The sequence below is a fragment of the Fomitopsis serialis genome, assembly GCF_022376445.1.
Source record: "Fomitopsis serialis strain Sig1Antser10 chromosome Unknown B0H18scaffold_23, whole genome shotgun sequence".
NCBI classification, from domain to species: Eukaryota; Fungi; Basidiomycota; class Agaricomycetes; order Polyporales; family Fomitopsidaceae; genus Fomitopsis; species Fomitopsis serialis.
Genome location: NW_025954983.1, coordinates 79,058 through 100,821, shown reverse-complemented (window position 1 = coordinate 100,821; position 21,764 = coordinate 79,058). Strand labels below are relative to the sequence as shown.

The 21,764-nt window shown below is 57.9% G+C and overlaps 11 protein-coding genes across 11 annotated transcripts; 3 read left to right on the top strand and 8 right to left on the bottom strand.

Annotated features, from left to right (window-relative positions):
- Nucleotides 1-616: 616 nt before the first annotated feature.
- Nucleotides 617-2,955, bottom strand: B0H18DRAFT_1084385 (uncharacterized protein; the record flags this gene model as incomplete). The annotated part of the gene is made up of 12 exons (XM_048031782.1): nucleotides 617-691; nucleotides 755-1,102; nucleotides 1,136-1,328; nucleotides 1,353-1,713; nucleotides 1,769-1,910; nucleotides 1,937-1,958; nucleotides 1,982-2,070; nucleotides 2,125-2,138; nucleotides 2,162-2,269; nucleotides 2,324-2,345; nucleotides 2,372-2,437; nucleotides 2,458-2,955. The coding sequence occupies 12 exons, from the start codon at nucleotides 2,953-2,955 to the stop codon at nucleotides 617-619; spliced, it is 1,938 nt and encodes a 645-aa protein (XP_047894853.1).
- A 420-nt stretch (nucleotides 2,956-3,375) lies between these two features.
- On the bottom strand, nucleotides 3,376-5,223 carry B0H18DRAFT_999733 (uncharacterized protein). The gene is made up of 5 exons (XM_048045587.1): nucleotides 5,075-5,223; nucleotides 4,151-4,256; nucleotides 3,785-4,098; nucleotides 3,702-3,715; nucleotides 3,376-3,649 (listed from the first exon to the last, which is right to left on the bottom strand). The coding sequence occupies exons 1-3, from the start codon at nucleotides 5,152-5,154 to the stop codon at nucleotides 3,826-3,828; spliced, it is 459 nt and encodes a 152-aa protein (XP_047894852.1). The 5' UTR covers nucleotides 5,155-5,223; the 3' UTR covers nucleotides 3,376-3,649; nucleotides 3,702-3,715; nucleotides 3,785-3,825.
- Nucleotides 5,224-5,392: 169 nt separating this feature from the next.
- On the bottom strand, nucleotides 5,393-6,047 carry B0H18DRAFT_1084384 (Erg28-like protein; the record flags this gene model as incomplete). Its single annotated transcript, XM_048031781.1, has 5 exons — nucleotides 5,393-5,445; nucleotides 5,509-5,627; nucleotides 5,692-5,782; nucleotides 5,835-5,978; nucleotides 6,032-6,047. The coding sequence occupies 5 exons, from the start codon at nucleotides 6,045-6,047 to the stop codon at nucleotides 5,393-5,395; spliced, it is 423 nt and encodes a 140-aa protein (XP_047894851.1).
- Nucleotides 6,048-6,228: 181 nt separating this feature from the next.
- On the top strand, nucleotides 6,229-9,989 carry B0H18DRAFT_242967 (uncharacterized protein). Its single transcript, XM_048037256.1, has 3 exons — nucleotides 6,229-6,755; nucleotides 6,810-9,926; nucleotides 9,981-9,989. The coding sequence occupies exons 1-2, from the start codon at nucleotides 6,297-6,299 to the stop codon at nucleotides 9,720-9,722; spliced, it is 3,372 nt and encodes a 1,123-aa protein (XP_047894850.1). The 5' UTR covers nucleotides 6,229-6,296; the 3' UTR covers nucleotides 9,723-9,926; nucleotides 9,981-9,989.
- Nucleotides 9,963-11,749, bottom strand: B0H18DRAFT_242953 (uncharacterized protein). The gene is made up of 2 exons (XM_048037255.1): nucleotides 11,313-11,749; nucleotides 9,963-11,262 (listed from the first exon to the last, which is right to left on the bottom strand). The coding sequence occupies exons 1-2, from the start codon at nucleotides 11,435-11,437 to the stop codon at nucleotides 10,203-10,205; spliced, it is 1,185 nt and encodes a 394-aa protein (XP_047894849.1). The 5' UTR covers nucleotides 11,438-11,749; the 3' UTR covers nucleotides 9,963-10,202.
- On the bottom strand, nucleotides 11,644-12,380 carry B0H18DRAFT_1103682 (uncharacterized protein). Its single transcript, XM_048032591.1, has 3 exons — nucleotides 12,271-12,380; nucleotides 11,994-12,211; nucleotides 11,644-11,949 (listed from the first exon to the last, which is right to left on the bottom strand). Exons 1-2 carry the CDS (start codon nucleotides 12,313-12,315, stop codon nucleotides 12,095-12,097), a joined length of 162 nt encoding a protein of 53 aa, XP_047894848.1. The 5' UTR covers nucleotides 12,316-12,380; the 3' UTR covers nucleotides 11,644-11,949; nucleotides 11,994-12,094.
- A 97-nt stretch (nucleotides 12,381-12,477) lies between these two features.
- Nucleotides 12,478-13,650, top strand: B0H18DRAFT_1094116 (thiamine pyrophosphokinase, vitamin B1-binding domain-containing protein; the record flags this gene model as incomplete). The annotated part of the gene is made up of 7 exons (XM_048032371.1): nucleotides 12,478-12,687; nucleotides 12,717-12,770; nucleotides 12,861-12,886; nucleotides 12,976-13,071; nucleotides 13,126-13,266; nucleotides 13,323-13,434; nucleotides 13,493-13,650. The coding sequence occupies exons 1-7, from the start codon at nucleotides 12,558-12,560 to the stop codon at nucleotides 13,648-13,650; spliced, it is 717 nt and encodes a 238-aa protein (XP_047894847.1). The 5' UTR covers nucleotides 12,478-12,557.
- A 1,396-nt stretch (nucleotides 13,651-15,046) lies between these two features.
- B0H18DRAFT_1084380 (Metallo-hydrolase/oxidoreductase) lies at nucleotides 15,047-16,068 on the top strand (the record flags this gene model as incomplete). Its single annotated transcript, XM_048031780.1, has 3 exons — nucleotides 15,047-15,217; nucleotides 15,289-15,412; nucleotides 15,467-16,068. The coding sequence occupies 3 exons, from the start codon at nucleotides 15,047-15,049 to the stop codon at nucleotides 16,066-16,068; spliced, it is 897 nt and encodes a 298-aa protein (XP_047894846.1).
- An 84-nt stretch (nucleotides 16,069-16,152) lies between these two features.
- On the bottom strand, nucleotides 16,153-17,637 carry B0H18DRAFT_874756 (uncharacterized protein; the record flags this gene model as incomplete). Its single annotated transcript, XM_048040371.1, has 6 exons — nucleotides 16,153-16,793; nucleotides 16,843-16,856; nucleotides 16,906-17,030; nucleotides 17,073-17,156; nucleotides 17,219-17,416; nucleotides 17,482-17,637. The coding sequence occupies 6 exons, from the start codon at nucleotides 17,635-17,637 to the stop codon at nucleotides 16,153-16,155; spliced, it is 1,218 nt and encodes a 405-aa protein (XP_047894845.1).
- Nucleotides 17,638-17,693: 56 nt separating this feature from the next.
- On the bottom strand, nucleotides 17,694-19,051 carry B0H18DRAFT_999714 (uncharacterized protein). Its single transcript, XM_048045586.1, has 2 exons — nucleotides 18,857-19,051; nucleotides 17,694-18,800 (listed from the first exon to the last, which is right to left on the bottom strand). Exon 2 carries the CDS (start codon nucleotides 18,751-18,753, stop codon nucleotides 17,797-17,799), a length of 957 nt encoding a protein of 318 aa, XP_047894844.1. The 5' UTR covers nucleotides 18,754-18,800; nucleotides 18,857-19,051; the 3' UTR covers nucleotides 17,694-17,796.
- On the bottom strand, nucleotides 19,052-20,427 carry B0H18DRAFT_999713 (uncharacterized protein). The gene has a single exon (XM_048045585.1). The coding sequence runs from the start codon at nucleotides 20,325-20,327 to the stop codon at nucleotides 19,347-19,349; it is 981 nt and encodes a 326-aa protein (XP_047894843.1). The 5' UTR covers nucleotides 20,328-20,427; the 3' UTR covers nucleotides 19,052-19,346.
- Between the last annotated feature and the right edge of the window lie 1,337 nt (nucleotides 20,428-21,764).

The window sequence follows — 21,764 nt, the reverse complement described above, 5'->3', positions numbered from 1 at the left end:
TCCACTTCCTTCATACATAGACTCAACTCGTATATAGACCCAACCCCGCCGATCTCATTGCGCCCGCGTCTTCTGCTACTGTACATACACACTACTGCTACGGTCACTGCCTCGACACCCCACTCCACTCCACTCTCCTATTTTACAACCTCAAGCTCTCGCTTCGGCGATGAGCTCATGCTCAGCCTGATCCTTATAGAACATACCCGTACTTACTCGTAGAGCCAGAGTCTTGTCTACATAGGGCTAGGCCCTCGCGGACAATAAAAGGAATCAAAAAAAAAAAAAAAGTACACTGTATGTTACAAATGTTGCATAAGTCAGGGTATACGTATGTTGCAATTACAAGGACTTTTATCGGTGACTCCGGGCGGTAGTAATATGTTCAGCTTCTGGCTAACGGTCGTACTACTGACACGGCCTCAGCCTGTCGTGATAACAATTCCAGAATGTCCCCACGGTTCCGTCCTAACGTACCAACGTACACAAGAACCGCCATGGAAACGGCCGTGCCACCGAGAACAACACGACCGTTCCACAAGGTCGCCGACAATAAGGTGTCCGGACGTTCTGGGATGAAATGTTTTGACCGAAGAACCGCAGGCAGGCACTGTCCCTACCCCTGATAAGCGAAGGATACTGCGCCGTACAGCCCTGCTTCCCGCCCGAGAAGTCCATGGCCGTGCAGCACCTAGTACACACAAGAAGAACAAGTCAGCACGCCGCACAGCTGTCGGTACCAGATTGTACTGACCTCCAACTTCCGGGAGTGCCACCCTATGCCACTGCTGACGTTTCCATTAGCGTCTGACAAACGTTCGAGAGCAAGTCGCCACGGGTGCCCAGACGGTAGGTCCCTCTTCAGGACGCTAGCGTCGTTTTCGCCGCCGAGTTCCGCCACCCAACCACTCGCCACGTCGACGTACCAAGCCCTGCCGCCCTTGCTCTTGACAACCCGCCACGAGCTGGCGCCTGAGCCGAGACTAGCGAGCAGCGACGCCGCGAGCTCGATGACGCGCAGACGTGTTGGTGGCTCGACCGCCTTTCTCTTGCTCGGATTCAGGCTGAACGAGAAAGGTGGCGTGCACAGCGGTCGGATGATCTGCGCGTGCAGCGTGATGGGTACTTGGCGCACCGGCACACGCTGTGAGCCATACCCGAGCTCGGGCGTGCTCGCCACGAGGGTGAGTACCTCCACGTTGGGCGCCTTTGTTTTAACAAAGTCCGCCACCACACCGAGCTCGAGCTCGCGCATGTAAGACAGGCCAAGCGAGCGGAGATTCGGCTGGGGAGCGACGTCGCGCAGGTGTGCACGAGTCAACGGCGCACTCGAGAGATCGAGGTAGACCAACTTGCCGCTAGTGAAGCAGGGAGCGTTCGCGAGAACGTCGTCCAGGTCTTCGACGGAGAGCGGGGAGGGCCACGTCGGATCGCCGTACAAACTGAGTTGGCGGATATCGCTCGTGCAAGGGGCGTGTACGAGGAAGTGGCGGATACTCTCGCCCGTGAGCCAGTTGCATCGCTCCAGTGAGAGCGACTGCAGGTGAATCGTGGTGGATGTCCCGAGCATGATAAGTAGGTCGGGAGTGATGCGAGTGCAAGAGAGATCGAGGTGCGTGAGGACGGGAACGCCAGCACAACGGATGCAAATGTGTGGCTGGATGGACTTGACACCGCGCAGGCCGAGCCGCTGCAACCCAGGAAGATGAGAGGCTCGCATAGCGTTACGGCTCTTGGGCGGCCCCGTTCGCGGACTCTTCGTCCTCACTGTCACTCGCCGGCCCTCTGAGCCTTCGAGCAGATGCCGGTGACGAACTGGTAAGAGCGTTGACAAATACGGCGCTGATGCAACCGGTGAGGTCGATAGCCTCCAGCTCCTTGCATTCGCGTCGCCGTTCGCGCTCCTCTTCCTCCGAATCGTCGGGTCAAAGATGACGAGGTCGCGCCCTCGTGATGGCCTGCCCCGCCGCGAGACGCCGACCCTCTCAAGAGGAGCTCCTTCAACACAGAGAACGTGAGCGCTCCGTCCATGTACTCGGTCGCGCCAAAGGCCAGGAGGCTCGGCATTTCCTACGGAAACTTACATCAGAATCATGACTTCCATTCGCACATGCGTCGACTGACCTTGAGAACGGATTCTAGTCTTCGCCGGTCACGAAACGGTTGTTGACGCCTTCCTCTACAGAGCGCCTCATGCCGATGGTGCGGAAGTGGTTGAAATCGAGATGTCGCACATAACGGCCGACGTGAGAAATCTCTAGAGACGGGACTACACCGAAAACAATCAGCCTGTGCATCAATTTCACGTAGCGAGAATGCCTACCGTACATGCCAGGATTTTCGTGCTCCATAACGTTGCGCACGACATCACTGATGAGCGGATGAGTTTCCATCGTGGCGGACTTTTGCTCTTCTGTCGCAGGCGCCTCGGGCTAGGCTCGCGACTGGCGAGGGGACTGAGCAATTCGGCGGGATAGATCCGTCCGGAGTGCTGAGCCTGCGGAGAACATTTGCGTGCAGCTCGAGAGCGGATACCTTGTCCGTGCTTTCATGCACGAGGGCGGCTGTCTCCGCCGCGTGGATAGTCTGCCCAAGGATGAGTGCGGTCTGCTCCTGCTCCGAATCCTCGCCTTCGCCCCCCGCGATCTCGTCCACAAGGGCGAGCCAGTTGCGAGGCAGGCTGACTTCAACCTTGCGCCATAGCCACGGCTTCGCAGCCTCGTACCATGCATGGCTCACGAGGCAGAGATTTTTTAGCGTACGCTTGGAGACGGACTCCGCCCAGTACGCAGGAGGGTATGAAGACGGAAGGGTAGTCGGTACATCACCTTCGGTATGCAGAACAGGGTCGAGGGAGGGCGTCGGAGGGGGGCAGCCAGCAGCGTAGACGTGAGCAGAAATGACAGAAAACAGCTCCGGCGGGTATTCGCCGAGTGAGCGAGATTCCGAGGCCATTCTAGGGTATGCCGCACGGTTAGTGGACGGTGAATAGAGTGTGTGCTGTTTGTGCGGACGGGTATTCAATGCGAGGTGAAGACCAGCATGGACGGCAGGGCCGAGGCATGGTCCGGGGTGCTTTTATAGGCAGGAACAAAGGTGGAGGTCACCGGGGTATAGGTCAGGCAGCTGAGCTGGAACGCGCCTTTGGCAACATTTCGCAGTCATCGGCGTGATCGCGCACGCGCCCCTGTGGCTCGGCTCGGCGCCTCTCGCGTCGGCTACATGCCACGCTCGCCACTATTCCAGCCAGAATATTGTAGATCACTGCTTCTCGCACTCGTGCAAAAATTCCTGCGTTCTGAGCAAAATGATGCGAACGTGCTTGCGAATGCGGCGGAACGGAAAGCACGAGCGCGTACGGATTGCGACCAACGTTCTGCGCTATGACTTCCTACTGGGCTCCTATGCAAATCGGCAGCTGCAGGCATTGCAGATCATGAACACAAGGACGCAAAATGACGCCACAACACATATTCCCAGCGGTCGACGAGACCCCACCAGTACAGAAAGATGCATCCGCGAGAAGAGATACAAAGGTTATTTTTTAAATTTTCAATCACGACATTCCCCAGCTCCGGATCCACTATAATGGACTAGACCGAGGTCCGACGGACATGACTGGGTCCATTGCGACCACTGTATACGAGTGCTTCTCCGCACAACGTGGGTGAGTTGCGTGAGTGTATAGCATTGAGGCGTACCAGCGTCAGAAGCACTGTATACATCGTTCGTCATGGATGAAGCGTTACGCTCATTGGGCCTTGCGAGGCAAAAGCATACCTACGCGAGCGGTTTCAAGCGGGGCATCGTGACGACCAGGCTTCTTCACCTGACTTGCTTCAACACAAGGCGCTTCTGTCTGCTGACTTTCTGGCAGCATGGCCTTGCGACCGGCTGTTTGACCTGACCATTCGCCACAGCGCCTCTTCGTGAATTACAAGTAACGCGCTCGTGGAGGCGTGTCGTAGAGGCATGCACTACACAACGTTGGTCGCTGATTGGGCGTATAATGCTCCAGCTGCAAGCACGTTGGCCCGCGCATGCACGTCCGGTAAGAAGGGTTCGTAGCTGGTGAGACATCTCCCCAGGTCGTGAAACCTATTACGTTTTGTGAGCCGGCAGAACTACGTTCGCAAGATGCAGAACAAACGACGCGAGACCGCGACGACTGAGGGTCCTCTCGCGCAATTCTCGAGGTTCTCCGTCCGCTATGTATGTATTTCCTCTCCCTGCGGTTGAGACGACGGTTCGCGCTCCTAACCACCGTGAGCATGCTTGACTCCGAGACAAAGATTTTCGACCAGCTTGCCGTGCTACTCTCGCGTCGTTTGTCCTGGCCCGGGGGAACCGTGAACCGTTACTTCGCTGCATACTTCCCTCATATTTACTCTGTCACATGCTCCTTGAAAGAACGTCCTCGAGCTGTGCGGATGCCTCTCAAGCGGTAAGACATAGCATCCAGCATCATTAAGACGAGGGCCCCATGCGGCAAGTGAGCTGGGAAGTAAGAGGTGTCACTTCATCGATGGAAACCCCTTGCGCGCGATCACTTCCCGAGAAGACAGATAAAATGAATCCCACGAATGCACGCACGCTCGAGCGTACAGACGCCAAATAAGCGGCTCCACTGATCCCGCCATTCTCTAGAAGGGGTCCCGGATGAGGTCGTCTGGCGTAGACCGGCATCAGGTGTCTGGGAAGCCCCCCACGACCGTGTTCCGCCTAGCCACGTTCTAGACAATCCCTGCGCTCGCCAGATATCTGCAGAGCACCCAATCCTTGCGCAGTCACGCTCTTTCGCGCGCATCAAGGCGAATCTCGCGTTCGCCTGTACCAAAGCATTGACACAGAACGCTCGGGGCAGGAATACCAGCGTCCAAATGGCCGAGACAAATGATGCATGAGCTCCGAGGAGAAACTGACATGACCACATGCATCTCCTGAGTGTGCTCCTCAGGGGACGGCCGCTCTCCCCGTGTCGCACAACGGTCGTCGGACCTTCGGGCCAGCGGGCGTAGCGGTGTGGTCTCGGCCTGGCGAACACAACAAGGCAGTGGAAAAACAGCGGACGCACCGTGCTCTCGGTAGCAACAGCGAATATGTAATTGCGAGCACGCCGTGCCCCCAACTCGAGGCAAGTTGCATCTGAAGCATCTTCGACGCGGAGGTGAGCGTTGCAGTATATGGCAATGACGCACCTGCTACCAGGACACTTGTGACGCTCTTCTGGAAGTAGCCCGAGTGATGTGAGACACCAGGAGATTGCTTGAAGCCCAAGGTTACGACCACGGATATACGACAACAAGATACTAGTGCAACCTTACAGTAGAGCAAAGCCATCCAAAAAGACGAGAGCAACAAGAAGACTCCCCGTTGAATCTGGGTTTTGATGTTAGGCGCGAACGTAGAAATCGTATTGGTTCAACATCCACGCCAAAGAGAAGGCTGTACGGTGGACCAGAGGCACCTGAGTAAATAAACATCCATGGAGATGGATACACTACTTACTTGACACGATCACCGTGCTCAGGACTGGACCAGTCAATTTTGCGGTACCGAAGAAACAAATCTCCGAACCAAAATGGCCGAATGCGAAGAGGTAGCTGAACAGAGCGAGATCATATACCCTGATTTATGAGGTAAGGCTGTGCATATCTGGGAGAGCAGCATCGCAAAATGAGAGTTACTCACGGCTTCACATTGATATAGTACGCTGCGTAGAAACGTATGGCGGCCGAGGTAAGTGTCCAAATAGCAAATGTCCTTGCCTGGAGAGGGGTCACTGCAACCGGTAGGATCAGTGGGTAAGTGAGGCTGATGCAAAACATTCATACCTGGTTGCGAGGCTGTGTTGTATATTCTACGTGTCAGCTTAATGGTGGCAAAGTTCTGTGCGGTGTTGAACAGGGCCATCACAGCGACAATGAGTTGCCATGTGGGCAGCCATCCCTCTGCTTTCGGGAGCAGTCCAAGCAAGCCTGTGGGTGGTTGTATACGCTACGGTGCAGAAGAGAGGATGGCAAGTGCTCACTGTCGACGATGGCCATGGTCAGGGAGAAGACGACGCGCGACCGTCGCGTGACGGACTCGCGTCGGCCTCAGCCACGCGCAGGCGAGCTGGTTCGATTGACGGATTTGGAAGCGGCCGTGGATCACCTCGGGACCAGCCGATTTTGAGTGTGGGAAAAGTCGAGACGTCCTACGACTGTCACTTAGCCGACTTAGCACACCACCCACCGCCAGACTCGGCGACGAGCTCTCCTTCGCCTTCGTTGCATGCACCGTCCGCTGTCTGCATGGCCTCGACGACAGCCGTCGTCCCCACCATTCCCCATGACAGGCCATCCTCGGTACGCACGAATTCAATAGCGAGTACGGCGAGTTCGGGGGGCGCGTCGTTAAGGCGTCGGACGGCCACGCGGTCAAGATCGGTCCTCCCACCAGCCAAGCGGGGCAAGAGCCAGGGGCCGCCCGGGAGCCGCAAAAACACGGTGGACGACGATGCACACTCGTTTCCAATCCTCGGGGATGTTTTGCCGCCTGTTCCCGCCGTGTTGCACGCGGAGCCAGAGGAGTTGGCGTCTCTTTCGCGACTGAGCGCGCCAACAGGTGAACATCGTCCACGGACAGCAGGTTCGGAAAACAGAGCACAAGACGCGACCCGACAGGCGAGAGACAGGAGCATGACAGTGGGGACGGTGGAGGTAACAAAGAAGCCATGGGAGACGAGATCTGAAGGAGGCTCTATCAGAGGGGTGCGTTCATGACAGGGTCTGAGTCGTATTCGCGTAGAAATTGACATTCCACAGATTAAAGCGCGGTCGCGAGCGTTGAGTCTACCCCGCCAAGCCTTTAGGGCGAACGTGGCGTCTGACTCGTCCTCTGAACCCAGTCCCAAAACGCCAGGGCAGGATGCGAGGCCGTTATTTCAGGCGCGGACAGGCAAAGCAGACACTCATAATCCAAGAGACTCCATAGTGTCGACGTCTTCCTCCTCGCTATACCCCGCGTCAACAACCACTGGTTCCTTCACGGACTCGTCCTTCCCGTATTCTATTGACGATGATTTCGGCGAGCGTTTGACACCGGTCGCGCCCGAGATTGTTTCTCCGGACAAACCAGAGTTCGACGCGGATGACGTTTCCTACAGGCTGCGCCTGCTGGTTAACAACAGCTATTTTCTTCCTCCTGCGCACTCGAAGCCTTCACCGTTGTCGTTGAACCCTCAGACTGCGGGCGGCCAGAAGGTGTCCCCTAAACCATCTGCTGCTACGTTCTTGGACTTCTTCCGCCTAGGAAAGGCAAGGTCGAAGCTGACGACTCCGACCGTCTCCTCACCCCCCGCTGTGGACCAGCCGGGACCCATTCTTCGTACCACCTCGGACTCGACAACGGCGTCAGGCTTCATACCTCGTCCGCATACACGCTCGTTGCCTCAGACTCCGATCCACAACGTAGCCGTTCCCAGTACTAGTCGAGTTGTCGTGGTGCGCGAGCGGATGGACGACCTGGCAGCTGCAGCGAGAGAAGCCGAACAAGATCTAAGGACTCGAGCGGTGCGCAAAACGCGGAGTCAGTCCATCATCAGGCCTCAGGCCTCCCATCTGGATGTCATCGATCCCACAGACGCGGTTGACCTGCCCCTGTCCTCTGGCTATCCGTTCGCAGTGCAAGCATCGGCTGTGTACGGTGTGAACGTGTCTGGAGCGCTTGGTGCTGCTGTACTTGCCGAGCAGTTGCCACCCCTTAGCCCTGGGGCTTGGTCAAGTAGCACAGAGGACGACGCTTGGCGGAGGGCATTGCTCGCGGAGGCTGTCCACCACTCGCTCAACAACTCGAGGGATATGTCCTTCGCATCAGGATTCACGGATCGCTCGGGTCTGACCTCCCCTACCGGTCCTTCCGGAAGCGGTTCTTCAGGCCATACGTCGCAACCTTCGAGCGCGTTCTCTCAGGGCACGCAGTTCCGGTCTATCACAGACCCTTCGAAGAGTGGTGCATCAGGGCATGCGTCTCAACCGTCCGAGGCGTTCTCTCAGGGCACGCATGTGCTGTCACTCTCTGGCCCCTCGCGGGGCGGTTCCTCTGGGCATACGTCTCAGCCGTCTGAATCCTTCTCCCAGGCGACGCATTCGACGCCCAAACAGAGGATCGGGCAACGGATCCTGGAGAATCTACATGTTGCTGTGGAGGGCCATGAGCCACAGAGTCCGACCACGCCTACACAAGCGAGAGCGCCTTCGAGTGCCAACAGCCAGACGACCTTCTCCAGCACATCGAGTGTAGCTGGTCCACGGTCGCCACGCCATCATTCGAGCTCGCCCCCTGGACGTGCAGAGAGCCCCGCTCGGACTGCTGCCCTCCCGCCACCTCCACGCAGGCTGAGGTCCAACCCGACGTTCTCGCATTTCCAGCCCGAACTCACGGATCCCGAGTCTCCTGGGCCTTCGCGTCCGTCGCTGCAAGGTCTGCGGAAGGTCATGTCTTCCCCCGGGCTCTCCGATTCGCGCGAGGCTGTCTACATCGGGGATGTCCGTGCAGCGTCACCTATGTCGATCGCACAAAGGTTGTCGAGGCGGATATCACCGGTCATGTTGAACGTGGAGGCAGTCCCTTCCCACTCCTCCTATCGCAGCTTCATGAGTCAACTGACTTCGGACTCGCGGGCCTCCGATGACCTGTCATACGTGACGCCCGAGGATACGGATGTGGACCAGACATTGCAGAACAGGCCATCTGTGACAGTGTCGATGGTGACGGAAGGCAGGCCGTCAATAACGACGTCAGAGTACTCTGTCGACTCCCCGACCGCATCTGCGTTCCATGATGCCATTTTCGGGAGTTATCGGTCGCCGTCAGTACTGTCGCGGAGAAGTTACTTGCCTGAAGGCTCCGGCACCTCGCGGAGTGTGTCCCCGGTGTCTCCTACAGTCAGTGTGGATAGACCCTATGGCCAGGCTCTGCCACCTCCGCCGCGAACATCTATTTCGTCGTTAGCACAAACCGCATTGGCGCCGCCCCCTAGGTCACGTTCCAGAGCCTCACCCAGGACCCCTCCCTCCCCACTACGTCCTGCACCAGACACACATTCACCGCCGGCCACTGACCGTCCGTTCTCGATCCGATCTATAGGATCTGGGTCCCTCCCAGAGACATCCCCCGACTCCCCTGCGTTCCCCTCACCGCGCTCGTTGGCAGATCGCCGAGGTCATGCCTCGCCACTCGCTCTCCGCATACCGGAAGAGTTTGTCCTTCTGCCATCCATTCTGCGCCAGGTCCTGCCTCGCCAGCAGAGTTCTTTGACAAGATTGAGTCGACAATGGATGATGAGTTGGAATCTACCGACGGCAGCGATGACGAAGAGGAAGGGGAAGAGGAGGAGGAAGAGAACGAAGCGTTGTCGCCTCCGCGTCCACTATTCGCGCACTCCCGAAGCGACTCTCAGCAGACCATGCGTAGTGCTACTGCGCCATCCTCGCGGTCGTCCATCATGCGCCTGGGTAACCACTCTACGCCTTCGCTGCGCCCCCCGACGCTGCGACAGGAGGAGCCTGCGCAGCTCAGCGATGTCGATCGGAAAACGCCCATCTCCAACATACCAGCGCGGCCCCGCAGGCGGAGCTTCTTCACGTCCAAGAAGAAGGGTCTCCAAAGCACTGACATTCCCCACTTGCCGTTCAGGGATATCGCTACCTCCCATGGCGAGGACAGTTTCGCTTTGACCCCAGAGCAGGAGTATAGGCGGAGATCGGCCACCACGGGTGCTGAATCCAAGCCCCGGCTGCCCAAGCGCGAGTCGGTGCTGAGATTCGATGGGATGCTCGACCAGTACGCGCAGGCGGAGCGCGAGCGGTTCAAGCAGATCGCTACTAGCTTGTCCAGTTCACAGCGTTGATTTCTAGTATAGGCCATTTGATTGACCGTTTGTTGTGCCTTTATTTGCTATTAATTACACATCCTCATCCCAGTTGTATTCACAGATCACATCCGTACTTATCTGCTCATCGTCAATTCGCAACTTACCACTCGCCCTACTGATATTCACTGCAAGATATGACTTCTTGTACATACCCTACCGTACGCACATACCTCTCACATTCGTTTGTCAGTTTTGCCCGCTTCTCAGCCTGTCTATACCAATGTCGCTGCCGTTGGCTTACATATAGTATCTCGTAGCTATTCTTTCCGTGACTTGGGCCCCTTCATATGAGTATCTTGCATCTTGCATGACATATTGTTCGGTGTATATAGCGGCGTAGAAATACAGTACAGCGGCAAACGAAACCATCGTGCGAGCAATCCAAAATGACAGCAATCAAAGCAATGAGTCGTAACGTATACCGTTTTCGTCTCGTCTGGTCGTCTAAGCGTGCATTGAACAGTTTCTTCAGAGCCTCCCTGGCTTTTCCTCCATGACGACAGAGACAAGAAACCGACAACCAGGAGCGCAGCGCCCGCGCCACGAGCCCCGGGACGTACAAATACCAAGTCCGATCCTCATCGCCCGCGTCCGTGTCCGACGACCGGTAGTTCTCCATAAACGAGCTGGACAGGTCGCCCGACGACGCCTCCTTTCTCCGCCGCCGCCTGGGCTGCGCCTGCGGCGGGTCGGCCGAGGGCACCTCCGGACGCACCTTCTCGCTTTGCCTCCCAGAACTGGACGACGCTGGGCCCGAGCGCGAGCCTGTGCTGCGCCTGTCCCCGTTCTCCGCGCCCGACCCGATGCCTGAGCCCGCGTCGGAGTCGCTCTGGGGCGGGAGCAACGGTACGTCGAGCGACGGCACGAGTGCCCTTGCGCGTTCGAAGTACCGCCGCGCGCATTCGCGGTCTCGCCGCCAGCCTTCGGTACCGCCGGGGCTTGTGCTTGAGGCGGGGAAGCTGTTCCCGCGGCCGGTGCTGCCGCTGACTACGAGGGGTGTGCGCAGGGAGGAGAGCCCGGCGTAGGCAGACGAAAGTAGTGGTGCGGCGGCACCCTCGAGGTGGAGGATCCCGGCGGAGAGGAAGAGCTCTGCGAGGCCTGGCGCGCCGCCTATACGGTCGAGGTAGTACCCTGGTGTACCCTGACTTGGTGGTGAAATGTATGAGGTCTCGATTATCGAAGGCGTAGGTGTGGTTGGCTCGGTATCAACTGATGCAGAGTCAACAGACTCAGTGGATGCTGTTGTGTCGGACACCGAATCTGAGATGCTACATTGAACAGGGAGATAGTGCGTCGCTAAGCGGATCGTGGCAGAGGGCACACGGGCTTGGTGCCAAGCACGCCTGTACTAGCATCAGCAGTGTACTCAGCGAAGAAACAGATTGGGACCTACATGAAGTATTCGAACGCCTCTTCGTGGGACCCGCGGATGTCGTACAGGTCCAGAGCGATCAGGACGAGGCTCGTCGGGTCCATATTGTACGTCGACTCCGCCGTCAACGCCGAAGAAGAGCCCATGGATACGAGTTGATTACCGACGGGGACAGACTCTCGGGAACTGGCCAACGACGAGCGACGGCCAGATGACCGACTCTGCCTTCTCTAGGTGCAGTGTGAGCAGGCGCCCGGAGGCTCTATGCAGTGACTCGACGGAAGAATAGGAGGACGTGAGACTGAGCGGGACGTTATGCTGGCTCGAAGGGACAGGGGAAGCAGGGTAGGAGGGGTTAGAGCGTGGCTGTCGGCGTTGGTGCGGGAAGACGAAACCGTGCTCGTCTAGAGAGGAAGAGACGGGTGAGGAGAGCGCGGGCGAGGACATAGGGTCGTCGACGTCGGAGAGGAGGCCATTCTCGAGGGAGGCGCGAAGCTGCTGGAGATGTCTGGGTCCGAGACGACGCAAAGAGGAGTGTGTGGATGCAGATGCGGTAGAGGTGGTTGACGTGGTGCGTTCGCGTGCGGAGGCCGCGCTGCCCGTGGCTCGAGCTGCCAGACCGAGTTCGCTGTGTCTACGTTGCCGTACAGTCTCCCCTGGCATAGTCAGCGCAACATCAACCAAGTTACGATAGAATGCACCTTACGATTGGTGGCTGCCCTCGCACACCTGCTACAAGGAATTCCGCTCTATGACGACCTAAAGCACTGTGTTACGTCAATCAACCGCCGTCCGTACCAAACTCACGGATACATCCTCATCCGCCGTCTCATACGGTACCAACAGCAATACTGTCGCCTACGAGCAGTCAGAACACGCCAATACCATCCCCACAGAAAACCTCGGACCTGATCATGAGACTGAATAATCCCGCCCCAGTCAGTCAAACACATCACTCTCGCCGAGTCTCAACACGCACCTGATGCCACGAATAAGACTGGTAGTAGTCGTGCACCCTGTCCATCTCGTCGCATCTCCTGCCTACGCTGTGATGGCAGTTGGAATCAAGGCGGAAACTGAGGAGCGGACTCGAGCGGTACCGGTGCCAAGGACACGGAGAGCGCGCGGCCGCCACACGCGTCCAAGTAAACACAGGCGGTCACGTGCGCGTCTCATTAGGCGACGTCTCGCGACGCGCTCTGGCGCCGGCCGGCCTCCAGAGCGTCGAGCGAACGTGTAAGTACTAGTACGCGAGCCTCGGATGCCATGTCCGCTCCCATCTCGTGGTCGCTGCCCTTCTTCGAGCCTTCTCCCTCGTTGGTTGTGGACCGCCAGTATGCCCTGATCATCTTGAACCAGCCCTGTTCTTTCCCTCTGCTCAGAGGCTCTGGAACGCGTGCTCATGGCGCTGCTGTGCGGACGGAGGGGGAAACAGGCTGTATGATGTACTGACGGAAGTTGACGCGGGCGGCAGTAGGGGTACGACCAGAGAAGCTTGTGAGTCTGTACATACTCGCTTGATTTATGCTTTACGTTGGAGGGCGCAGGTACCGGCCAAATCTCATCAAGGTGACCTCGACTCGCTGAGGGATGATGTAAAGAATATTATGCATCCCATGTAAGCTATCTCTAGGAGTATGACGAGATTGATTTATGAATTATGCGCCTCTCATGTCTAAGTTAGGGTGTCCCGGTGGTCTACGATCCTGACCTGTACGCGACGGACCTGATGAAATGCATCCGTGCGCTCGAGGAGAGGGATGCGGCCGAGGGTATTCAGGTACGCGCAATGGAGTACTCAACATGCATATACTCATGACGATTCCACGGACAGTCTGACCTGATCATCCTCGGCGGGCTGTCAGGCAGACTCGACCAGACAGTCCACACGCTCTCGCTCCTGCACAAGCGACGCAGCGGACGCATGCGCATCTTTGCGGCAACGGATGACAACCTCGCCTGGGTCCTAGACTCGGTACGCATCCCCATCCACTTACCACTTATCACTCATACACCAAACGCCCGTCCCAGGGCACCCACCACATACCCGTCAACCACGACGTCTTCGGGCCGACCTGCGGGCTCCTCCCCGTCGGGATAGACTCGACGGTTCTCACCACCACAGGTTTGCGCTGGAACCTTAGTACGCACGTTCGCCGGTCGCCGAAAGTTTGCGCGCTGACCTGTCGCTTCCCTGGCAGCGGACGCCGAGTCGTCGTTCGGCGGCCTCGTCTCGACGTCGAACCATCTCGTGCCCGAGGAGAAGGTTGTCACGATCACGACGTCGAAGCCGATATGGTGGACCATGGAGCTGCGTCCTGAGGGCTGCAGTGAGGAGGTCCGGTTGGTGATGGAATAGACCCTGCAGACTCGTACAGGGAATGAGACTTTGCTAGTTTAGACAATCATATTCTTGTATGATGCAGGATGTATGCATGCATAGACACATTGGATGAGACATCTAGCATACTTGCCAGAGCCTATCTCCGACTATGACAGGATCATCACGAGCATGCCGCCGTTGGCCGTCCCTGCACTTTCTCCGAGTCGCCCACCACAAGTATAGCACGCACCCCATTCTTGCCCATCAAAGCACCCAAACCAGTGGTAAGTAGCATTGGCCCACCACACACATCCGTCAGTCCACTCATGCCACTGACTCACTCACTTCGCCACATCTAGACACCCAGGCAGTCCCCCCGAACATCATGTCCACACCCATCTCCACCCCCAGCCCACATCCTCCACCACCTGAGATCATCGTCCTCTACTTCGCCGGGCCTCCACGCGACGGGCTCACCACCGAAGCCATCCCGCTCCCCTCCGCACAACTGCCGCTCACTGACTCGCGGGACTCCTTGCGTCCGACATCCCCACACGAACCTTGGCGACATCCTCGCGAATAGCAGCTGGGCCGTGAACGAAGCGATGGTGGACGACCCCGGCGCGGTCGTGCTGAGGGGCGGGGAGGAGGTCGCGGTGATCTGTCCGTATCTGGGGGATGACGTGTGTCCGAGATGATGAGATCCACGAGGTTACTACAGTCTCCGCGGTTGATATCGACTTGTGTGCGCCCGGCACCGGCGCGCAGACCGATGCACGTTCGTGCTGCTATTCGCATGCCCGGCGCGCTACGGCGGTCAAAGCAATGTAGGGTTCGACATGACTCGGCGCCGGTAGTAGGGTGCAGATAGCAGCGGCCAAGAGGTACGTGGTTTGCTCGCAACTTGCGAGAGGTCGAGGCTCGCAGAGAAGTCAGAAGCATACCAACGGTGTGAACAGGAGCGCGAATCCCGGCTGCTCGTCGCTGAATCCCAAACAGCCACCGCATACTGTGCATGTCCACAATATATTGCTCGAATGCGCACCAAGGAGCTCCAGTACTCAGAGGAACCGATGCACCATCCAGCGCCAATGGCATCAGAGGGCTGGAGGATGCAGTCATTCAGTCGAGCGATACCCCGCAAGAGTCGCTTAAACTTGGCATGCAGCTGTGCAACCGCACGTTGATCCCTGTAAAGGCCCCATAACGGACGCTCCGTATTTATAGCCTGCGCTTGATACAGCCCGGGCGTCCTACTCCCCACACACTGCGTGCGATGCCCAGGCTGCACGCCCGTGCACCCGCCCTCCCCCCGTCTAGTCACCGCAGCTCCCCGCAATGCTGTCCTTAGCAGAGTTCATAGTGTGGATCGTGGGCGTGTCGGTGCTCGTCTTCGTCTTCCTGCCAATACGGGGACACGCCGGGCCTCTGGATGACATCGAGAGCGGCGCAGAGTCGGAGGAACTCCCGCCATACGCTCCGCGCTCGCAAAACCACAACCAAAGAAGAGCGCCTTCAAGCGTACCGACTCACGCATTCGACCTTCCTCATCGTAGAGATAGACGACGTCTACTCCGAGCACCCATACATCTACGTCAAGCTCGTGCCGAAGCCGACACGATCCTCCTTCTCGACACCGGCTGCGGCGGCGCGTCGAACGACCGCACCATCGAGATCACGAGCCTGCGCGCCTTCCTCGAGAGCGTGCCGGTGGAAGAGAACGGCGGGCGGCCGCTCAACGAGCGCGCGCGGATGCGCTACGTCGTCGCGCTCAGCCACTGCCATTATGACCACATCCGTAGGTCGCTGCCTTGTCGCGTGATGCCGCCGGTATTGACGCTGCCCGGACTAGTGGGCGTCGAGCAGTTCGCGAGCGACTCGCCGGTCCTCCAGTCTTCCTATGCACCCGCCTTCGTCTCGCGTTCCGCCCTCCCCGCCCACTCGCTATGCACCGACCTCGGCATCCGCACACCCCAGTTCGCGTCCGTCTTGGTTCCGCATAACACTATGCTGACGTCGGCATCCGGTGTTCCACTGGGCATGACACTCCTGCATACACCCGGCCATACGCCGGACGAGATCGCGCTTTGGGACGCGCACGAGCTGATGCTGTACGTCGGCGACACCGTGTATGAGTGGGAGGCCATCATCTTCCCCGCGCAGGGAGACATAAAGGCATGGCTCACGACGATTGACGAGCTTGTAGCGGTCGTGATGAGCTCGCGCGTCCCGGAGGCGGTCAGAATTAACTGCGGCCATCGGACGGTGACGCGACCTGCGCTGGAAGTCCTCGGGAAGGCGAAGCAGTTCGTGATGGATGTGTTAGTCGGAGACGTCGAGGTCCGCTGGAGGATGTGGAGAAGGGGCGAGTGGTATGTGGAGTACAGGCAGGAAGGAGGCCAGTTCAGCGTGCGGTGTCCAGAGCGTCTCATCGAGGAGGCACGACAGCAATGACGACTGAATAACGGACATGGTGTTAGACTTGTACCAATATAATCACGCCGTCATCTGTAGGAGGGGAGTACGTACGTTCGCGAGTTACTTCTTCGCGCCTTTGAGCACATCGTGCTCTAGCTGAGCGAGGAAAGCATCGGCAGCGTCGATGGGGTTATTTGATGACTTCGCTTTCGCCTTTCCCTTGTGCTTCGCCGACTGCTGAGACTGCTGAGCCTCTAGAGCTGCGAAAGGATCTGCAACAGTATCCCCCTTCGTCTCTGGCTTCGCAGCACCGTTCTCAGCGGCGGGTGTCCCCTCCTTCCCCGGCACGGTCGCGCCAGTACCCGCGACCTTCCGCCTCTTCGCGTCCAACATCTTCCTCCTCTCCTCCAACTCCCGCTTCCGCTTCTCCATCGCCCGACTCTTTCCCACCGCCGCCGCATCACCACCGTCTCCCCCGTGTTCACGCATCCCCTCCACCTCGCCCGGCTTCGCGTCCGCCGCGCCCATCTCCTGCCTCGTACGCGCCGTCTCCTCGCGCGAGGCGCGCAGCTCCTCCATCTGCTGGCGGCGCGTCTCCTCGTCTGCGGAGAACTGGTAGAAGCCCGCGCCTTTGGCGCGCACCTCGTGCGACGCGTCGTAGTGCACGCCGAGCGGATTGTTCTCCTCGGCGTACTCGGCCTCGATCGCGGCGACCCGGTCTTCGGAGGGCTCGTAGACGGGGAAGTGGTTGACAGGGTTGTCTATGGGGTGGTTAGTGGATGCAATGAAGGGTGGGGGAGGGTGGCGTACATATCACGTAGGGGCTGGTGGACGAGCGATGTTAGTGAGGTGTATGCGTGGTGGGGATGGTACACATACTCGTCGTCCTTCTCCGCCTCTGTTTCTTGTTGTTGCAGTAAGTGTCGCGGGATCTCAGAGCGACGGCCTGTCCGTACACGACCGAACTCGTCTTCGTATTCAATGATTGGATCATCCTGCTGGCTCGTTAGAAAGCCTGCAACGAACGAAAACAAACATACCTCTTCTCGAGGCTTAGGCACGGTCAACGACTCGTCCACATCATCACTATCCGACTCGTAATGGTCCATCGCCTTCTGGTCGAACTGCATCGTGGCGTCCGGGGACGGATGAGCGGCGCACAGCAGACAGAATACAGCACACGCACGTCCACCAGCAGAGACTCATACTGCTTCTCCGACAGCCCGCCGCTCTTCCCCTTCCGCAGCTTCTCATACACCAATGCCTTCCTCTCGAGCGCCGCACGCGCGGAGTCCAACGTCGGCTTGCTGATCTCCTCCAGCTCGATGTCCCGCGCCGCTCTCGCCTTCACGCCCGCGTTCTGCCTCCCCCATACCGTCGGTTTCTACGTATCGGGAAGATGTCAAAAAAACGGTTGTAGTGCGAGGAGGGAGGCGAGTAGGAGCGTACCTTGTCTGGCCGCTTCACACCACCTACGAGGGCGGTGGCCTTCCCCGCCGTCTTGTTCTTCACAAACTCCTCCTCTTGCTTTGCGAGCTCTGCCTTGAGGTCGAAGAATGAGCTGGCGCTGACTCCTGCGGCTTTTGCTTTGTTCTTGGGTGCCATCGGCGATGGATTGGAATAGAGGTGCAGTAAGACGGGTGTAGACTAAGTGTGGACTGTTAGACTGAGTGACGTTTAGATGCAGCTCAAGCGACCATTACAAAGTTCGAACTCCGAAAGCCTGTCGCTCCTCATACTTTCGTCCAATGATCATTGACTTCTTCAACTCGGTGCAGTGAATCTCATCCAAGCAGTCACCCAAGCCTTCTCCCATCCTTCGAGTCGTTCATAGAACGCAGCTGCCTCCGTGTTTCCTGCCACTACATCGAGCATCTGCCATCCATTTGTGAAGTCCTCCGGTTCTCCCGCCGATACTCGCGCTGTCCACTTTCCTCCTCTTGTCAGCCGCAGAGCAACGATCCGTCGCATGAGTTGCCCACCGAGCCCGCGATGTTGGAAGGCTTCGACGACATGCAGCTGGCCCAGACTGGAGTCTGCATGAATGAGCACCCAACCGGCTGGGACCTCTCCACCATCTGGGCCCGGTACGCGAATGCATACGGATTGGTCTATCCGGCTTTCCACGTACTTGACAGGTCGCTGGACCTTGTTGTAGCTCACTGCCATCTCTAGATCCCCCGTCTCCAGTCTCGTCATGCGAGCACCTGGAGGTAGCTTGTCGTCCGTCGCACCCTCCGCGAATTGTCTCGCCGCAGAAGGTGGTAACAACACTTTGAGGACCGGGAAGTACTGTCCCGCGAAGGGGAGCGCGCGGAGACAACGGGACCACTTGTCGTGAATGGACCCGAAAGTGAGGGCGGATTCTCGCACGAAATCTTCGACTGCGTCCGTTTCTGCAAGGTAGTCGAATGCAGCGCGCAGGGAGGCCTCCACAAACGACGCTACAAAGATCTCTTGCTCCGATGTGGGCGGTTCGTCCGACGGATCTGCAGAGCAGAAGAACCGTGCTTGGTGCCCAGCAAGTGTGAACAGGGCAAACAGCTCCGGCGGTGCCTCGTTCACCGCGAACGATGCCCAAAGGGGTATCTTCAACGATGTGTCCCGATGTTGCTCGCAGGGCCCCAGGATTGTCAGAGAGTGCGGGAGGTAAGGCGAGAGGAGAGAATAGAGTCGAGGATAGTCGTGCTGCTTGACGCGTGACAATAGGGGAGTAGCCATGTCCCTTTGGTTAGATGGGGTGCTGGGTCCTACTCACACTATCGTGGCTATCTCATGTTCAGATATAACATTCATTGCGTAGGTCATGCCCCTCAGTACTCACCAAATGAGTAAACCAGCTGGGCGATCCTTGATCGGGCGTCACGCGAAGCTACCACATAGCGTTGTTCGCGGCGGCTTTATGCATCCTCGTGCGCTCAGCTCAAAAGATGAGTCATTTCGCAACGCCCGTGCATGCTGATTGTCTTAGCACGTCAGCGGATGCTAGCCATGGGCAGAAGCTTCGATGTCGGAGTCTCCCCGCGAGCTCCGTGACGGACGTCACATCTGCACTGAGGATCGCGGGTTATAAACACTTGGGTACATATGTTTGCTCGCCGCACCTCGCCTGTATCCTGAGACTTGACGTGTAAAGGACGAATGAGATGTAGCTGTCCGTCGAGTTAGGTTACTACCCCTTGCCCAACCAGATGTTTCGTCATAGTCATCCCAGTGTGTCCCAGTGAACACCACTGGCAGGACTTGCGCAGCACTAGGAAAGTGAAGAAGATTGTAACTTCGAATTCCAAGGCATGGCTTGCGCATTGTCATCTTCATGGCGGTGCGGTGAACGTCATCCAAGAAGTCAACCAAGCCAGCTCCCATCCCTCCAAGCGTCCGTAGAAGCGAGTTCCCTCCTCGTTCCCCTCCACCACATCAACCATATTCCACCCGTCCGTCATGTCCTTCGGTCCCCCCGGGGTCCTGGCAGCTCGCTCTTCTTCTCTTGCCAATCGCAGCGCAACGATCCGACGCATGAGTTCGCTACCGAGCCCGCGACGCTGGAATGCCTCTATGACATGGAGTCCGCCGAGACTCGAGTCCGCATGCACGATGATCCAGGCCACAGGCACCTCCTCGCCATCCGGACCCGGCGCACGAATGCACACCGATTGTTCGAGTCTGCTTTCTACGTATCCCGTAGGGCGCGAGATCTTGTTGTACTGCAAGATCATCGCCACATCTCCTTTCTCCAGCCGTGTCACTCGCGCCCCTGGGGGTAGATGATCGTCTCGCGCGCCCTCCGCGAATGCTCGTGCTGCCGATGGAGGCAATAACACTTTGCGACACGGCGAATGCTTGACTGCGTAGGGGAGCGCACGGAGACAGCTGTGCCATTTCTCGTGGATGGAGCCGACCAAGAGACCAGATTCTTTACCGATCGCTCCGACTGGGCATGTCTCTGCGAACTCTTCAAATGCGGCGCGCAGACTGGCCTCCATGAATGATGCGACGAAAGCCTCCTGCTCCGGTGTAGGCTGATCAGGAAATGTTTCGGCGGAACAGAACAATCGCGATTGGTACCCAGCGGTCTGTGTACCCAGTACGAACAGTGCGAAGAGCGCAGGTGGCGGCTGTGTTATGGGGAAAGATGCCCAGATCGGCATGCTCGATAGTTGATCTATATGTTGTTCGTGATGTCCCAGAATCGTGAGAGATTGGGGGAGATATGGCGAGAGGAGACCGTGTAGTCGAGGATAATCGCGTTCCTCCACACGGAACATCGACAGTGTACCGGTCATGGTCGTTCGCATGAGCAACTCGGGTTAACTGTGTGGTCTCCTACAAGTGGGGAGCACGGTAAGTATGGTCTGCAACTGAGAACAGCTGCGAGATTGGCGATGTGCTTACGGGTGACTCGGCCTCATAAGAACGGCCCGGGTATGATCAGTCCGGCCAGGATCGTGTTCTGAACACCAAGGTCTCGTGCACCTGCGCAGTATAAGTAATCCGCGACCAGATCCGAGTCAGGCCTGAGTCATTTCATGAAAACCCGGCACAAATAAAATTCGAGACAGATGAAAGCAACAATGCATACTAGCCAAGAATGAAAAAATCAGCCACCCCCCGGGAGGGCCTCGTCGTCGACGAGCCCTGCGCAGACCTTCTCGTGGTCCGGGGGGTGAGTAGTCCCTATGGGATGAAACCAACATGCGCTATAAGGTCTGTTCATCGCTGTTCAGCGATACAGCCGGGATGAAGATTTGCTTCATCCGGGGTCACAGAACCCAATCCATCCCTAAAAGTCGAGCTAAACCGAGACGTCCATGCCCTGACTTACCCAGGCAGTGCCAGAGCACCGACAGAGAGACTATACATGCTCCCATTCGAGCCCACAGTTCCCCTACGCTGCAGACAGCGACCACTGAGCTGCGCACAGCGTCCAAGGGCGCCTGACCACGCATTGAGACGCCCACCGAGACGCCCATGATACCCCTTTCCTCGGCGACCCTCGGGTCGCTGCCCAGACGGGCGCCACTTAGCAAATACCACCAAACACAACGCCACCTCAACCCAAAGTCAGCCTCGATGGAATGATGGATCCCTCCGAGACGATGAAATGACATTCCGTCCCAATACCTGCCGCTCTTTCTACCAGCATAGAATGAATGTGTTCCTTCACACCCCCACACTCCCTGTACCCTGAGCGCTTCCCCATGAATAATTACGTTAGGCCGCTTGAACCGTATCAAATGCCGTTACTGGCATCAGGACTTCAAAATGTAAACGCTCGTCGTTCTTCCGTCTGTATAAATTGAACCTCACCTGTATGCCCAACAAGCGCGACACACCATGCCGCCCACAACAAGGCTGGCGACAGCATCCAAGCGGGAGGCCCAACACCACCAAGAAACTCCTGTGGCCAAACTACGCCAATTCAGAGCATGGTCACCTTCTTCTTATCCATTCTCACCATCCACGCCGTTCCCCCATCTCTCCCCACACTGCAACTCTCAATGCCCGAGTCCATCGCAGTTACTATCCAAGTGGAGGGGACCCCAGAGAGGAACGGAACTGTCTTAACGTGGGTAGTGGAAGAGCGCCCGGTCTGTCAGGTCGAAAGAGGACTGCCCATCATCCTCGTCGCCGGAGACCTACGGACCGGTGTCGGCCGGGTCGAGAACACGACGGACATCCAACGTCATTGGATCACGTGGCTCCTCACGGGCGGCCCAACGGCATGCGCGATC

Excerpts from the sequence above, each read along its gene's own strand:
- B0H18DRAFT_999713 (XM_048045585.1), bottom strand. The coding sequence starts at position 20,327 with ATGCGAACGACCATGACCGGTACACTGTCGATGTTCCGTGTGGAGGAA.
- B0H18DRAFT_999714 (XM_048045586.1), bottom strand. The coding sequence starts at position 18,753 with ATGGCTACTCCCCTATTGTCACGCGTCAAGCAGCACGACTATCCTCGA.
- B0H18DRAFT_242967 (XM_048037256.1), top strand. The coding sequence starts at position 6,297 with ATGGCCTCGACGACAGCCGTCGTCCCCACCATTCCCCATGACAGGCCA. Across the intron at positions 6,756-6,809 it reads AAGGAGGCTCTATCAGAGGG|ATTAAAGCGCGGTCGCGAGC; the intron begins GTGCGTTCATGA and ends GACATTCCACAG.
- B0H18DRAFT_999733 (XM_048045587.1), bottom strand. The coding sequence starts at position 5,154 with ATGCTTCAGATGCAACTTGCCTCGAGTTGGGGGCACGGCGTGCTCGCA. Across the intron at positions 4,257-5,074 it reads CTGTTGCTACCGAGAGCACG|GAGCGCGAACCGTCGTCTCA; the intron begins GTGCGTCCGCTG and ends CACGGTGGTTAG. Across the intron at positions 4,099-4,150 it reads AGTCGTCGCGGTCTCGCGTC|GTTTCACGACCTGGGGAGAT; the intron begins GTTTGTTCTGCA and ends AAAACGTAATAG.
- B0H18DRAFT_242953 (XM_048037255.1), bottom strand. The coding sequence starts at position 11,437 with ATGGGCTCTTCTTCGGCGTTGACGGCGGAGTCGACGTACAATATGGAC. Across the intron at positions 11,263-11,312 it reads GAGGCGTTCGAATACTTCAT|GCGTGCTTGGCACCAAGCCC; the intron begins GTAGGTCCCAAT and ends ATGCTAGTACAG.
- B0H18DRAFT_1103682 (XM_048032591.1), bottom strand. The coding sequence starts at position 12,315 with ATGGACAGGGTGCACGACTACTACCAGTCTTATTCGTGGCATCAG. Across the intron at positions 12,212-12,270 it reads AGTCTTATTCGTGGCATCAG|TCTCATGATCAGGTCCGAGG; the intron begins GTGCGTGTTGAG and ends GGGATTATTCAG.